Source organism: Pecten maximus, chromosome 11, assembly GCF_902652985.1.
Source record: "Pecten maximus chromosome 11, xPecMax1.1, whole genome shotgun sequence".
Lineage (NCBI taxonomy): Eukaryota > Metazoa > Mollusca > Bivalvia > Pectinida > Pectinidae > Pecten > Pecten maximus.
Window position 1 is genome coordinate 31,443,595 of NC_047025.1, and position 14,482 is coordinate 31,458,076.

Here is a 14,482-nt window from a genome sequence, read left to right on the forward strand (position 1 = left end):
CCATAGGCCTTTTGAGTTAATTTTAAAATAGAATTTTTGCATAGGTAACAACTAAATAAACTTTGAAGACCCTGTGTGAGCTTGCTACTGATCAAGTGTCATTACACTATTGGTTGTTTAAAATGTCAAAGTTATGCTGAATAATGGCCAACTGATGAGAAGATATGAGAACGAAAGTCAGCAGCATCAAGTAAGCTTTCATTTGGTTCTGCAGACTAGATGTGTTTATAGTGATTTACCAAACCTACATATACAGATGTACAACAAAGTATCACAAAGAAAATAGTACATTATATAAAATTACAGCTCTGCCAGTGAGCTTATATAAAAAGCACAGCTTATCATCAACAAATCATAGATGAGAATAATATTCAAAATAAAGAAGAAAATATTAATTGCCATTTTTGTCACAAATATGGCAAACATGTAAGATTTTATTTTAATTGGTGAAAACCAAACAGGTGATAAGTACCGTACATAATTAAAATAAACTTGGGACATTGATGGTCACCGCGGTCCATATAAAGGGAACATTATTGAAATTATATGATCATGCAATGAATACAAATGTTATATTTGTCACATGTTTAATGTTACTGTTTATTTTCTTAACTTCTGTTCCAGAGGAATATCACTGAGAATACCCATATAAGTCTGTTTTAAAGGGACATCACGGTAAAAACGTTGTAATTTTCAATGAATGTACGTGTTTTGTTCCTTTCCAGTTATATTTCTGTGCTGTCCCAATGTTCACAGTCGATCCTCATGTCCAGCTTGACCACTTGATTTAGTTGGGAATCCCCCTCTAAATTTAGCGCGGAAATTATTTTTAAATCATCACGTAACTGTTTTGAAATCGAGGCAACACAAACACACGATAGATTACAAGGCGAATTGGATTAGTTGGACAACGATATTATACAGTGGTTTAAATGTTAAATAACACGTTCTGTATATATTCCGGCACATATATTTATGTGTAAATAAGTGTAAACACCGTACATAATTATAGTATAGTGACAGTAGCGATGTACTGGTACAGACTGTATAAATGTTACCGAGTTTGTGTAAATATTACCGAGATTGTCATGACCTACTATCCAGCAATCAAGCAGAATATGAGCAGCGTCCGTATAACGTACTGCTGTTTTCATGTTTGAACTGTATTGTACTGCTTCCCCAGTTTAATTCTAGGATTGTGTTTGACCCATTTTCCAATTATTCTCTTCATTGCGGAAGCTGTTATCGTTTTCAACCGCAGTCGATTCACATTGGAAGCCATTTTTGTTTTCAGGTGTTTTAGTGTGTTGTGCGCATGCGTGTTATCGTATATGTCACAAAATTTGCATATTCAGACTATTGATCAACGAATTGTGATAACCTTTTTATAATTAATAATTGATGTTTTTATATACATATATCATCAAATTCGAATGGTTATTGTTCATAAGGATATTTTTTTTAAAGACATACCCAATACTATGAAAAAATACAAAATAAAAATTGGTTTACCGTGATGTCCCTTTAAGTGTTAGCTGGTACTGGTCTTTCCATTCATCAATAGTTTTTCTAATGTACCTGCCCACAGGTCAAAGGCTAGGTCAGGGGTGCCAGATTTTTTTTTTCGATATCCCAGAAATTTTGAAAATATGAATAATCAGATTCTAGAATGAAAAGATTGAAACATGTCATTAATTAAGTCACCGGCATCTTCAGTTCCAGAGACGAAATAAAAAATATGCACGTTGTCTTATTACAAACAATTCCTTACAGAAGTTTAATGTACCAATCACATTACACTGTAAGGCTACATTCTTTGGGGGATTCAAATGTAATAGTGTTTTAAAATTTCCACAGATAAGAATATTGTGGAAAAGGATGCAGCCAGAATATACGCAATAGAAAATAATATACATATTAGAATGGCAATCAGTGCAATCATAATTAAATCAACAACAATATTAAATTACCACCAAAACATGTACACTTATAGCCTCTATTACAACACAATAGTAAACATCTATCCCATCCAATAATAAGTCAACAAAGCAAAATACTGATGAAATCACAGAAGCAATTTAAATGAATGAATTCCTCTATATAGATGATTTATAATGCAATAAAACAACGACAATAGTAAATCTACACAAATCTAAACTGGACTATCATATTACAATTATCACATAGCTTAACTGCTCTACCAAGTAACATACACATCTAAAAACTTGCGGAACACATTATAATGCTGGTATAATGTTAATTTTATTATGACATCACACAATTGTCCACGTAGGGAAAATGTACAGAGTCGTAGTTAACCTGTTTTACAGGTAAGAATGTAAGGTGATATTTACTGATTATCTCACAAATCAAGATTTTAATACTTGTGACAAATGAAATAAAGGAGGTTAATGAATTCTATAAGACATTGATTCCAGTAAGACTGTCTATATATATATCATACTTCTATTGTTCTATTTCATGTCTAAATAATTATATACCATGAAGGCTGACATTTTCAAATTTTTCTATTTTATGCAATTTTCAATGATAATAAAAACAATTCTGGAACATACATGTATGTTGAAAATATAATCAATTTAAAAAATGTAATCAATTTATAACTTTCATGGAGTATATACACTTGTGTCCTTTTTATTAAAGACTTTATTAAACTCTAAAAATATGAACCATAGAAAAATGTGACCTTTCCAGTGACCTGTGTAACACCATTTTTTGTAGGATATCAAAACACAGGCCTACTGATTTTTTTTATAATGGTCAGGATCAGAATTTATAATGTCTTTGGGATAATGATAGTCTGCTGTAATGAAAAGTGAAACTAGACACGGATGTCACATCTGTAACAATAGGGGGGAGGGCCTTTCAACAGTTGTAACAACTTGTACCCTATCCTCTTGTCACTTTCATAAAAAATGTTCACTTTGGATTTCAAATAATATAAACAAAATATTTCTGATTCTCTCAAAATGTTGCTTTATGGAAAGTCCAACAAATCAATATGACAATGCTGATAAGAACAACTCTAGATAAGAGATTACACTGCTGTTAAAGTTGTGCTCTCTGAGCATAAAACCAAACGTTCATCTGGAGTATTATGTGTGTGTTTTCATTTAGGAGACATATCTCGATGAAGCACTTCATTCAAACAATGTCAGTCTGAGCATGAGTACCGAGTTGTGACCTTTACCCCTACAAAAGTGTATGTTGTTTGATTTATATCACCATGCACAGGCGTACTTGCTTCTGGTCCATGCAGAGGGCCAGGTTGTGAATTCTGACTAATCTGACGTCCGTATTTCCAGCATTAAATACGCGGTAGATACAAAAGTTCTCTTTCTGCTCTTGAGCAAACTTAATCTGTGGTGCTGAGATCTCAAAAACTTCCTTTTTGTCAGATAGAGTGCTCTTGACTTCAATATATATCACAGAGATCCCAGTTTCCGTGGCAACATGCAATTCAAAATCATATGGTAACCCTGTCTCTCTTTGCTGATTGTGCCATGTAACCTGTATGATATCAGAACTGATCTCCTGCATTTGTAGGAGATAGTAGTAAACCAGGGTTTCTCCCCACTGCCCTACTTCCTCAGTTCCAGCACCAGAATCAAGGACTACGTTCTCTGGAAGTTTGAGATCTTTACTGATGTCGAGCACTTCAAACACATAATCACTGGAAATGTTAGCCCAGGCAGGGTCACCTACAACAGAGAAACAGATTTGAGTTGTCCAAGCTGGATAGCTGTTATAGAGGTAAACTTGACAACATGTAAAACATAATAATCTAGCAAAGTATACTCCAGCGCCCATGACAACATACCAAAATGTTAACCAGTAACCATGACAACCTACCAAATTATTCTCCAGTATTCATGACAACCAACTGAAGTGTTCTCCAGTAACCAAGACAACCGACAGAAGTGTACTCCAGTAACTATTACAACCTACTAAAGGTTTATTCCAGTATCTATAATAACTTACTATAGTGTACTCCAGTACCTATAATAACTTAAAGTGTACTCCAGTACCTATAATAACTTAAAGTGTACTCCAGTACCTATAATAACTTAGTGTACTCCAGTATCTATAATAACTTACTATAGTGTACTCCAGTACCTATAATAACATAAAGTGTACTCAAGTACCTATAATAACTTAGTGTACTCCAGTACCTATAATAACTTACTATAGTGTACTCCAGTACCTATAATAACTTGAAGTGTACTCCAGTACCTATAATAACTTAAAGTGTACTTCAGTATCTATAATAACTTACTATAGTGTACTCCAGTACCTATAATAACTTAAAGTGTACTCCAGTACCTATAATAACTTACCAAAGTGTACTCCAGTACCTATAATAACTTAGTGTACTCCAGTATCTATAATAACTTACTATAGTGTACTCCAGTACCTATAATAACATAAAGTGTACTCCAGTACCTATAATAACTTAAAGTGTACTCCAGTACCTATAATAACTTAAAGTGTACTCCAGTACCTATAATAACTTAAAGTGTACTCCAGTACCTATAATAACTTAGTGTACTCCAGTATCTATAATAACTTACTATAGTGTACTCCAGTACCTATAATAACATAAAGTGTACTCCAGTACCTATAATAACTTAGTGTACTCCAGTACCTATAATAACTTACCAAAGTGTACTCCAGTACCTATAATAACTTACCAAAGTGTACTCCAGTACCTATAATAACTTAAAGTGTACTCCAGTACCTATAATAACTTAAAGTGTACTTCAGTACCTATAATACCTTACCAAAGTGTACTCCAGTACCTATAATAACTTAAAGTGTACTTCAGTATCTATAATAACTTACCAAAGTGTACTCCAGTACCTATAATAACTTACCAAAGTGTACTCCAGGAACAGGTTTCTTGGTGGATGTGGGAGGTGGTGATCCATCGTTGGGATGACGGCGTTTGTTACCAGTCATGGTTCCAGACTCTTTGTCCTCGACCTGTCCTTCACCAGTTGTCAGCTGACCAGATGGCTTATCTGCCCCTGGCTTATCTGGTCCTGACTGGATTGATGTTGACCTTTTGACCCCTTGGTTTTCAGAGGATTGTTCGGTAACCTCCCCTCCACTGTATGGACGTTTGGTTTCTCCAGCTTCCGACTGACTGTCGTCTGCTCGCTTCCTCTTCATTCCATCCCCTACAAAAAAAATAGTTCTTCAGTAAAACTAAAGGTTCCTCACTCAAATCTTCTACTTATCTTGAGTGACTTGTAACTAATCAAAGGCAAAATGCATTTTAAAACAAAATGTACTGATATTCATGATTAATTGTAATGAGAATACCAAGGTCAAGTAGATAAATAAAACCAAACAAGCAAATTTCAACTTATTAATTCATTTTGTCTGACAAAACAAAATGATCCAACTGATTTTTCAGAGATAACTACATGTTATCATCATATCTAGTAGAGACAAGAGCGCTATGCCAGCATGCATTTTTACGGGTTTATACAGACCAGTTTACTTCAGGGAAAAGATCATATGCCTATAAAAATGACCCATTGGAGGTATCTGATCTAAAGGAATTACATTTTTATTAATCTTTTTTTTCAATTAAAAAGTTACACATGACCTTGACTTTAAAAAAATATATGGAGCAGTTTATTACCACTTTCTCCAGTGCTGTCCTGTCGAGAGTATACAGTAACCGACCCAGATTCACTGGTAGTACCTTCTCTTGGTCTTGGGTCTGCTGCTTCTGATTTGTCTACTTGGACAGATTTGTTTTCAGAATCTTCATCTGTGACTTTGACCCCGGAGGGGAGCTCTCTCACACTGCGGAGATAGTCGGGTGCCTTTGGAGGTGGCCATATATTGGAGCCAGTAGACCCCTCTTCTCTTGGGACTGAAAATAACAGAACATTAGCTGTTACAAAATTATATATCAAGAAGACGATATCTATATATGGTTCATACAGAGAGAGCCGTCTTTCAAAACTTTTCAAGACAAGAGCTGAAAATAATAATTTCATATCTGAAATGATATCATTAAATTTTTCTATTGTAATTACATTTCTTTACACTTTCGATGTGTACCTACCTCTCTTCTTGCCTTGTTGGTCTTTGGCATTGGTATCAGAGGCAGGTGGCCATGCTGTCAGTCTCGGCTCCCCCTCTGGTTGTGGTTTCTCTTTCATTTCACTGGGAGCAGCCTCAGCAACAACTAACAAATAATTAGTATTTACACCATTATTATATAAAATAACCCAAAACATACCAAGTACATAACTAACAGTCCTTAACATATTGCAATACTTTACAGATAAACTAAGGGCAACAACTCTGATAATTACAGGGCACATAACCCCATTTCAGTACTATTAAACACTCTGTTCTATGGGCGAAAGTGTTATGTTCTTAAAGTACTAAAATAACTGTTTTTGCTAAATTTTAACATTAACTTACAAATGTATATGAGGGAAAATATTTCCAAAATACTGAATTCAATATTAATATTGAAAACTCATGTACAAGGTCTGGCAATAGCATGTGTCGCACTATACACCATATACCCCAGACAAAGTGATTACGGTAAACCTCCGATTAATTCGAACACGCGGATAGTTCGAACACACATTTTTTTCTAGAAAAACAGTAATTTTTTAGCTAGTAATAGTTCGAACTCTGGCTGTTTATAACAGACACCATTTCGGATAGTTCGAACTTGTCAAATGAAGAACGTAAAGTAACATTTTTTATTTACTTACAGTACTTTGATTACAGTCGTGCTTTCGTAAACGCAACAGGTTATGTAGACTGCTTTTGATGTATTTAAGAGACCATTTATTATAATAATATAGCGATAGTTTCTCATTCAGATAAAAAAATATAACCATGCAAAGATTATACTGTACAAATGTTTAACTTTTGTGTCACAAATGAAACGTGTACGGTACTGTTTTGGGGCCTACCGTAGCTATATACGCATTGCCCGAGCGGCTTCGCGTAATAACCATCATAGTTATCGCGAAATGAAGAACGTTAACGATCAATTAACATTGAATTAAATGAAATACTATCATTTTACTTACTTGTAAATGTGCCATTGTTCAGGCCGCCATTATTACGTATCAGATTTACGATGGATGTGTTTGTGTCTAATGATTTTACTCTGCCGAGATTTTCGCCGATATTGACTCGAATAGTTCGAACTCGTGCTTATTTTCTGAAGCATAATTTCGAATAATTCAAACAGGTTCGTCAATATTTATTTAATTTTGTTCGAACTAACCGGAGGTTTACCGTATGTTATTATACCAAAGGGCAATAACTCTGTTTATAGGTGATCCACAAAACTGGAGTGAAACGTCCAGAGAGGGATTAATCTAATGAGCATCATACACACACCTATATAAAGTAATTAGCAACAGTTATATTTTCTATTAAGATGAAAACATAATGAAGATTAATACTTGACAATGAATTTGTCCTCAGTTCTTTGGTCTGGTGGTATCATCTGACTCTACAGACAACACACTGATGAATTTGATGTAACTCACCTTGTGGTTGAGGTTCTGGAACAACAGGCATTACAGGGGGTGGGACACACCAACGCTCCTCCCCATCAGGAAGAAACTCTATAACTCCATTGTCCTCACAAATTTCATCCAAGGAGCCTTCTGATTGGCCAGTTAGAATTGGCATCATACTGTTCAGGAAAGTTCTGAAATGAAACATCATAAACATCTACAGTAGAATGATTGTGTGTCTATGTTAAATCCTCAAAATATATCTGGTTTTGAAAACTAAAAGGTACATTTGCAGGACAATTTCAATTTACATAGCAATATTTACATTTTGGGCCACAGTCTCCCATTGCTTCAATGTAACTGATTTGGGCTGCATCTTTGAGGAGATAGATGCAGTCAAGATCACATGACATGACTGTTACATTTTCATCAACATCATGGAAATGCTTTGCTACGAATGAATCAAATGCAGCGAAGATTCCAATTGAGAACAATTGCGCTGCTATGACATCATTCTGTTGTTGATGTTGATCATTGTCACAGCAAGGCTTTGTACTGTGTGTCATATTGGTTGTGAATCAATCACAGAAGTAAATTGGATTTTAAGATGTTATTCTATCAAAACAACATACAGGGAAGTTGGTGAAAATAACGGACTGTGTTTAACATAATTATGTAATATGTAAATACATGTATAACAAGTACAATCAATGATTGTGAAAGCTCAACGGTGGCAGCAATCACACTATGCATTCATTTTTCATGTATGTATAAGCATGTCATTTTGAAATTGTACGTCACATAATATCGCTCCTAGACCTATAATGGATGTATAAACCAAATAAGAAGGGTGTGGACTTACAAGCTTTCCAAAACTTACCCCTAAAGTCAAGTCCAATGATTGGTAAAATGCCAAAAAAATCACAATTTTTTTCTGCATGATTTTGCCATAACATATCACTCCTGAACCTCTAATGAATTTATAAACCAAATTACAAGGGTGTGAGGTGCATACTTTTGGACTTACCCCAAAAACTTTAAAGTGAGTTTTGGTGCCAAAAAAGTTAAGTCCACAAAACGGTAAAATGTGATAAAATCACATTTTTTTCTGCATTATTTTGCTATAACATCACTCCTAGACCTCAAATGAATGTATAAACCAAATTAGAAGGGTGTGAGGTGCATACTTTTGAACTTAGAAGCTTTCCAAAAACTTACCCCAAAAACTTTTAAGTGGGGTGGGACCCGACGTCGACGCGGACGCCGGGGGTACAGCATTAGCTCAAGGTTACTCGTAACCGGTGAGCTAACAATTAAATGCTTGTTAGATTGTATTCATTGTCACTATAAATGCAATCTGGGTGACAGATAAATAGTCATGGTGAGCTTTATATTGACAATTAATACAATCTAACAAGCATTTAATGGACAAATATTTTTTTGTAACAGATTATCTCAAAGTTATCAAGCAGGCTTTGATAAACTTTCACTACCTGAGATTACGGGAGCATTTCTCATCTTTCCTGCTGAAAAACTTTGATATTTCTCTATTGATGTCTTGGTAGGAGGTCAGGTAATCTTTGTGGAAGAAGAAGATGGAGCCTTTGCAGAGGCATTTCTCAGGCTGTATGTGATATATCTCGTGCTGGAACCGCAGGAAATATCGCACCTCAAGTCGGGATACCTGCAGAGGAATCAAGAACATGTTATCATTGATGTCCCACCTTAATAGAAATGGTATGAGTATGGTACAGAGTGTTATTACAGAATTATTCAATTACTATAATTAGAATCACTCAAACCAAGTGTACAGAGTAACAATGCATGTACATACATCCAAATTTTGTTATCTCAACTTCTGATAATTAGAAGACCCTGCTTAAGTAGAAGTAAAAATAATTAGTTCTGACATTAAATATTCTATTCCGTTATCTCTTAAATAGTCGGGACATCTCAAAAGTTTTTTTAATGACCCACTGACTTCACTACACTATATTCATTACCCATTGGTCAATTCAGCAAAAAATCCTCATTTCAATTGAGACTATTTGATTGGCTCCCTCACATTTTCCTTTCAGAAGTTCCACCAATCAGATTGAAGGTAGCATATGCTTTAAAGAGGTTGCATATCAACAGCAGTGGCGGCATGTGATCTTAAAAATGTGTTTCACATATTTTATATCAACAGGTTTAAACCATTTCAGCAGAATATCATTGAAGCCCTTTTGTTTGAGAGAGATGTCTTCCTATCAATTGAAACAGACCTAGGTGGTGGAAAAGTCGGTAATCAGGCAGTTCAGCCTCTGTGAACACCACCAAGTCATTCTTATTGACACACAAATTACATGATACACACACCTGGGCTATCGCTAACATCCAATATTGTTACCAGGTACATAATTTTTAATGTTTTCTCCTCCAAACTGAAGAGTTGTTATTCTTAAAAGGGTTGTGGTGATTGGTTTCTGATGTCAGTTAGATGAGGATTTGTCAATTTTAGCTTCATTATTGCAAGTTACCTTTATACTTTTCTAATAACCTCACTATACATTATGAGAGACTAAGTTCCTGGAGGATGAAGTGTACCTGGTACCTGAATTCCAGTATCTGCAGTGTGAGGGGTTTTGAGAAACTCTTTATACAATTATAATCTATTTAAGTCCGATAGCAACAAAGATATAAGAGAACCAAGTATACCTTACCTGAATTTTAATACAGGTAATTATAATGTATGTATATTTGTAACTCAAGCGTAATATTTGTATCAAGCAATCTGTACATTATTTAAGCATCATTGGTGGATTTGAACATGAAATGGCTCGACAATAATGAATAATGAATTTTGATATAATAGTTTCTATAGATCATTAAAGATAATACTTTGCCTGGTTAAGCCTGGAGAGTCTTCCTACTCGTAAGATTTCTCATTAAAGGGGAGACAATCCAACATACTTCATGTGGACTGCATCATGACTGGCTTTTTCTTTAATCATATGACAATCGAAGTTATAGTACACAACAGATTGTGGACAGTTGAATAAGAATCACACATTTACCTGGAAAAAATTCATTTCAGGTAGCGTTTTTGCAAAGTTATCATCTGTCTGTAGCTGGTAGATTTGTGGGTAGCAGTTGTATATGAAGTCCTGTATATGAGGCACAGCTTGATGGATGTAAAACTGAAGCTTGGGACATTGCTGAAAGTCTGGTGTGATCTCCTCAGTCTCCACACTCTCTGTCAAACTACAGACCTTACACAGCTTCAGAAACACATGCAAGGCTTCCGTATCTGCAAAAATATATACATTTACATTACAGGTGTGCATCATAAGGCTTTTAACAATATGATATGTATGGAGATACAAGGGTCACAATGCAATGTGTATCATAACATATATTGGCCATTACTGAACACACAATCTTGAAAATTTGTTAAGTTTACATTTTCGAAATTTAATTTTGAAATCTTTTTATCTTCATTCCAAAAGTATCAATACATATATAAAACACAAGAATAAATGAAGACAGAGTAGTATTATTTACATTAAAATTGTAAGATAATGAAATGTTTAGCCTCCAAAGGTTTTAAGCAATAAATTGTGTCATTGTTGTAATGGTAAACATTTCTAATCTGTAAGATATATTATGTGATATAATAAATCAAACATTTTTTGTTTAATATTGCATAACCATATTTAAGAAATAATTAACGATGATTCGTGTATTGTTGCAGGATATACAACGAGGACGAGGATATTTTGCAATTAAATTAATAACGAAGGCCACAGGCCTGAGTTATTAATTAAAATTGCAAAATATCCTCGTCTTGTTGTATATCCTGCAACAATACACGAGTCAAAGTTGATTATTTCGATTCTACCTTGTACTGTTTAGTTCTGAGATCTACCTCTTTCTGATAGAAAAACGGCAAAGAAACCGAGGGAAAACCTTGTAATTTATTTTTTGAGTATTGCATTATTTTGTTGATAAAATATACATTTCTTTACAGGCACTAAAGTACTACAATCAAGAACATCTATCATATGGCATTGATTTCGAAAATTAAATAAAAAGTAATGAAAAAAAAAAAGGCGGCCTTCGTAGGATTCGAACTCGCGTCGTGATGAAATGTTTAGGAGAGACTAACCCATTAGCCCACTCGGCTACAGTAACCGTAATATTATTGGGTGAATATTAGATACATAACATTGTAACAGCCGTGACTCACGAGCGTGAATTATTGGAAAATAATACATGGTTTTAAACCAATCAAAACTGGTGTTGCATAGCAAACATGGTAGAATATTCAAATAATTTATTACACTAAGTAAGGTTTTTAAGGTATGTCACACAGCCTACTACCCTTAAAGGTCAAGGCCATGTTTCTGAGAGGTTACACAATGTTGCCGCCCTGTGTACTTACCATAAGGTCTGGATTGGCGCCCTCGTTTGTCCTTTGTCTTGGGGTCATCCAATTCCATGAAATGAACGTCTGCTTTTTCACTGAACATTTTCTCAAATTCACGGCTGTCACTGATCATAGGGTTTTGATCCATGCTAATCCACTGACCCTTCTTTGTGGCCAGAATCTTCTGACCTTTTAACCGTCCAAGGAGCTCACGTTTCTCACCTTCAAGGATTTGTCTCTTGGTATTTACATCCTGATCTATGGAACTGGACTGGCTGATATCTGAATTTGGTTCCTGAAGGAGAGATCCGATGGTCGAATAAAGCTGAAATACATCACGCAGTTTGGCTCTGTCAACGGTAGGCATCACGCTGGTCATCAACACCAGTAGCTCGGCATACTCTACCATGCTAGGCTGGTAGATAATCTTACCGACACGTAGAAAGAACTCTTTAATGTCACTCTCATAATAGAGCTGGCCCAAAGTCTTTTTCCTGGCCAGGTCAGAATGATACTCCTGTAGAAGTTCACAGTGTTTTTCCATTAGACCTGTCTTGTCTGTCCACCAAACCTCCTGTCTATTCATCATCTTCCCAGCTACATCTGTTGATGCTGGTGGGTTATAATTGGGGAGCGAAGTTGCCATTGGTACAAAGATAACAGAGTTTTCCATTAATAAGTCCTGTGTTTTCTTTGGAGGGAGGTTTTCAAGTAAGTAGAGGTACACTGTCCTGATGTGCTGTAGACTTGTACAGAAGACTGCTGGCTCCTTCTCATTAGATCGTGAACCCCAGCTTATTAAACTTGTTTTAACCTCATCAATGTCCACCGAGGTCTTCAGTCTGAGGAACTGACAGAAACTGCTTTTATTGGACGGAATGGCGTCCAGGTAGCGGACTGTGTGAGACAGGTGTTTCTCAATCTGGGGCAAGCGTTGGTATATGCATGAGGGTGCCATCATAGTCACACTATTAGAGACATTTACATTGCCAACAGAATCAGCTTTCAAGTCCTTCTTTAATGCTGGCAACCAACTATGTGTTCGTAGTAGGATGCTGAGAGAGGATTCTGTATCCTTGATCAATCTTCCCTCGGCTGTACACAGCTGAGTTGACACATACTTCAAATACTGATTGTCCCAAGCATTATCAAGCAGCTGAAAGAGCATCTTCATCTGACCTTCATATGAACCAGGACTTTGGTTGTCAGAGATAATACTCTCCAACTCTCTGCTACACCAGTCCTGCACATAGGTGCCTTCCTGCAAATCTCCCCACATCTCTTTAAATGGAGCCCAAGGACTGGATGACTGTCAATTAGCAAGATATTTCTCCATTAATGTCTTTACATATTATACATAAACATATTTTTTTCATTATCACGATAAATTCCTGATTCTTTAATAAGTAAGAAGAGGCTTTAATTTTATTTTTTACTTTTATCCTTGTTCCGACCTTAAATACATCAAAATATTCCATTCAGGCAAACCTGACAGTATTCCTACCAACAAGCTTCTAGAAATTATCAAGGACTATACACTTCATCGTTCTAAAAGTGTTTTAATATATTTTACAATTACAAAAGACCACAGCAATTTATTTTAACAAATTATACAACTGTCTACGACAGAAATGGATTAGTTTAAAACCATAAAATAATGCTCTATATTACAGACAGATACTGGATGCATGCTGGCCATACCAACTGCACATATTATTACATCTAATGTTTGACAGGTAATATTATCAAATAACTTACAATAGTGTTGGAGTCAATCTTGACTTTTTCTGACCGTACACACAGGAAGTTGGTGACGCCTAGTTTGGATAGGAAGCTGTGCCAGCGTTGTATCTCAATGTTACTTCTACAGTTGTTGAGGTAGACACCGTCCAAGAGGATCCAGTCATAGCCTAAATATCACATGTAGAATGAAGGTTTATACTAGGAGAATACACAACCTTACTATGAATGTAGAGTGTATGACAGTGGAAAATGATGTTGTTGTCCTTTTCTGATAACGTACCTTATCGTGAGTTTTGTTTCAGATGTAATATATGAAGATGGATAATGAACTAAAATAAAGGTATAAATTACATAATTACGATAAAAAAAAAAAAATCTTGAATGTTTTACAGTACATGAAATAAATACCTGTAATTTTGTATTTTTAATCATCATTATATGGAATCTATTCTTTTGAATAGGTCACTTCTGCAGGGATAATTTTCCACAGGAAATATAATCACAAAGCTTTTGGAAATAGAACAGATCATCGTCCATGTAACGATATAAATAATGTAATGTAAACTGATTTATTTTACAACAATAACGAAACAACTTATATCAACTTGTATTAAAAATACTTGACCTTGGAAACACGTGAGGGGTCTTACTGTGGGAGGAAATTAGAGTACCCGGGGAAAACCCACATGGCCAGGTGATACCTTTTCAGGTCAGAGGTCACAGCAAAATGTCAGTTCTTTAGTTTGGGGAGAGCTTTAATGTATATGTGAACCACATTTTGGCTAGTGTTGATAAATTG

At 35.3% G+C, this 14,482-nt stretch overlaps 1 protein-coding gene across 2 annotated transcripts in view; it reads right to left on the reverse strand.

Moving 5' to 3' along the window:
* Positions 1–1,750: 1,750 nt before the first annotated feature.
* LOC117337277 (protein NO VEIN-like) overlaps positions 1,751–14,482 on the reverse strand; it is a 49,993-nt gene continuing 37,261 nt past the window's right edge. The window contains exons 27-35 of one of the 2 annotated variants that reach the window (XM_033898173.1): positions 13,699–13,850; positions 11,956–13,249; positions 10,589–10,821; positions 9,026–9,216; positions 7,563–7,726; positions 6,104–6,226; positions 5,735–5,908; positions 4,896–5,201; positions 1,751–3,722 (exon numbers count right to left, since the gene is read on the reverse strand). In XM_033898173.1, the coding sequence (XP_033754064.1) occupies positions 3,238–3,722; positions 4,896–5,201; positions 5,735–5,908; positions 6,104–6,226; positions 7,563–7,726; positions 9,026–9,216; positions 10,589–10,821; positions 11,956–13,249; positions 13,699–13,850 (3,122 nt within the window). In that variant the 3' untranslated portion in view covers positions 1,751–3,237. Of the gene's footprint in view, positions 3,723–4,895; positions 5,202–5,671; positions 5,909–6,103; positions 6,227–7,562; positions 7,727–9,025; positions 9,217–10,588; positions 10,822–11,955; positions 13,250–13,698; positions 13,851–14,482 lie in introns of both variants that reach the window. The other variant, XM_033898172.1, reaches the window with a different exon arrangement.